The sequence below is a fragment of the Volvox carteri genome, assembly GCF_000143455.1.
Source record: "Volvox carteri f. nagariensis unplaced genomic scaffold VOLCAscaffold_260, whole genome shotgun sequence".
Classification (NCBI taxonomy): Eukaryota; Viridiplantae; Chlorophyta; class Chlorophyceae; order Chlamydomonadales; family Volvocaceae; genus Volvox; species Volvox carteri.
The window spans coordinates 5,393-6,514 of NW_003307794.1; the positions used below are offsets into that span (position 1 = coordinate 5,393).

The 1,122-nt window shown below is 53.1% G+C and overlaps 1 protein-coding gene across 1 annotated transcript in view; it reads left to right on the top strand.

The window, feature by feature from the left end:
- The window catches only part of VOLCADRAFT_71250 (uncharacterized protein), a gene marked incomplete at both ends in the record, with an annotated part of 7,377 nt that overhangs the window by 3,298 nt on the left and 2,957 nt on the right, over positions 1-1,122 (top strand). The window contains one exon of the mRNA XM_002959451.1: positions 844-884. Within this exon, the coding sequence (XP_002959497.1) occupies positions 844-884 (41 nt within the window). The remainder of the gene's footprint in view (positions 1-843; positions 885-1,122) is intronic.

Consider the following 1,122-nt stretch of genomic DNA (forward strand, 5'->3'; position numbering starts at 1 on the left):
GGTGGTGGCGGTGGTGGCGGTGGTGGTGGCGGCGGTGGCGGTGGTGGCGGTGGCGGCGGTGGCGGCGGTGGCGGTGGTGGCGGCGGTGGCGGTGGCCGCTTCCATGCAGGACCCTCGCCACTGGATGGCGTTAAATACAACATTTCCTGCAAGGTCTCCATAGTCACACACGGTAAGTGTTCACCGCTTTTTTGGCCTTCCTTCCTTTGGCGCACCGCACTGCACCGCATGGACTGCACCGCGTCTATATGTGTCAGCGCATCACTCAAACATACTAAGCCACACTACGTCGGACTCGTGCCGCCCAGCCGGGGGACTACGGCCCCCTCGCGGGCGAAGCAGCCCGCGTCTAGTATGTCTGCATGTGTGTAACTCTTGATATAGTTGTGTGCAGTGGTGTTGACTCGAGCAGTTTCCGTGTCTTACAGAGCACCAGTGGTATAGTGGTAGCATAGGTCCTTGCCACGGACCAGACCCGAGTTCGATTCTCGGCTGGTGCAGCAGTGACTCGCACGTTTTGAAGCATTCTACGGTGAACCACAGGCATCTCACTGCCTTCATTAGTGCATGCACGCCCCCATGCATGTGCGCGATCCTCCATACCTACTTCGAATTTGTTGTCCCACATGCCCGAAGCGCGTGTGTGCTGGTTGCAGGTCCAAGTGTATGTCCTGGGTATTAGGTGCATTGTTGCATGCCAATAACACCCAGGCAGGAAGGAATGAATGCTATGGTGTAGTGAACTTTAAAGTGCTCTGTCCTGTGCAAATAGATGCAAAGGCACACGCACACAGCAGGGAGACAAGCAAACAAGTGAGGGACTGCAAATAAAGTGCAATACAGCATATGTGTATGCATGTATATGTGTACATATGTCATCCATCGTCATGCGTGTACACGGCTGGCCACAAACAGGATTACATATGCCAGGTTTTTTTATTAGTGCACTCTGTGAGTGCAGTAGTGCAAGTACAGCTCTCCATCCATCATAACCGACCTTAGCTTGCATTCAAAGGTGCTAGCACCAAATCCATAGCTCCATGATTAAGAGATTTGTAGGGAGCACCATACACTCGTTGGATTAGAATACATGTATCCAGCAGACACACACACACACACACA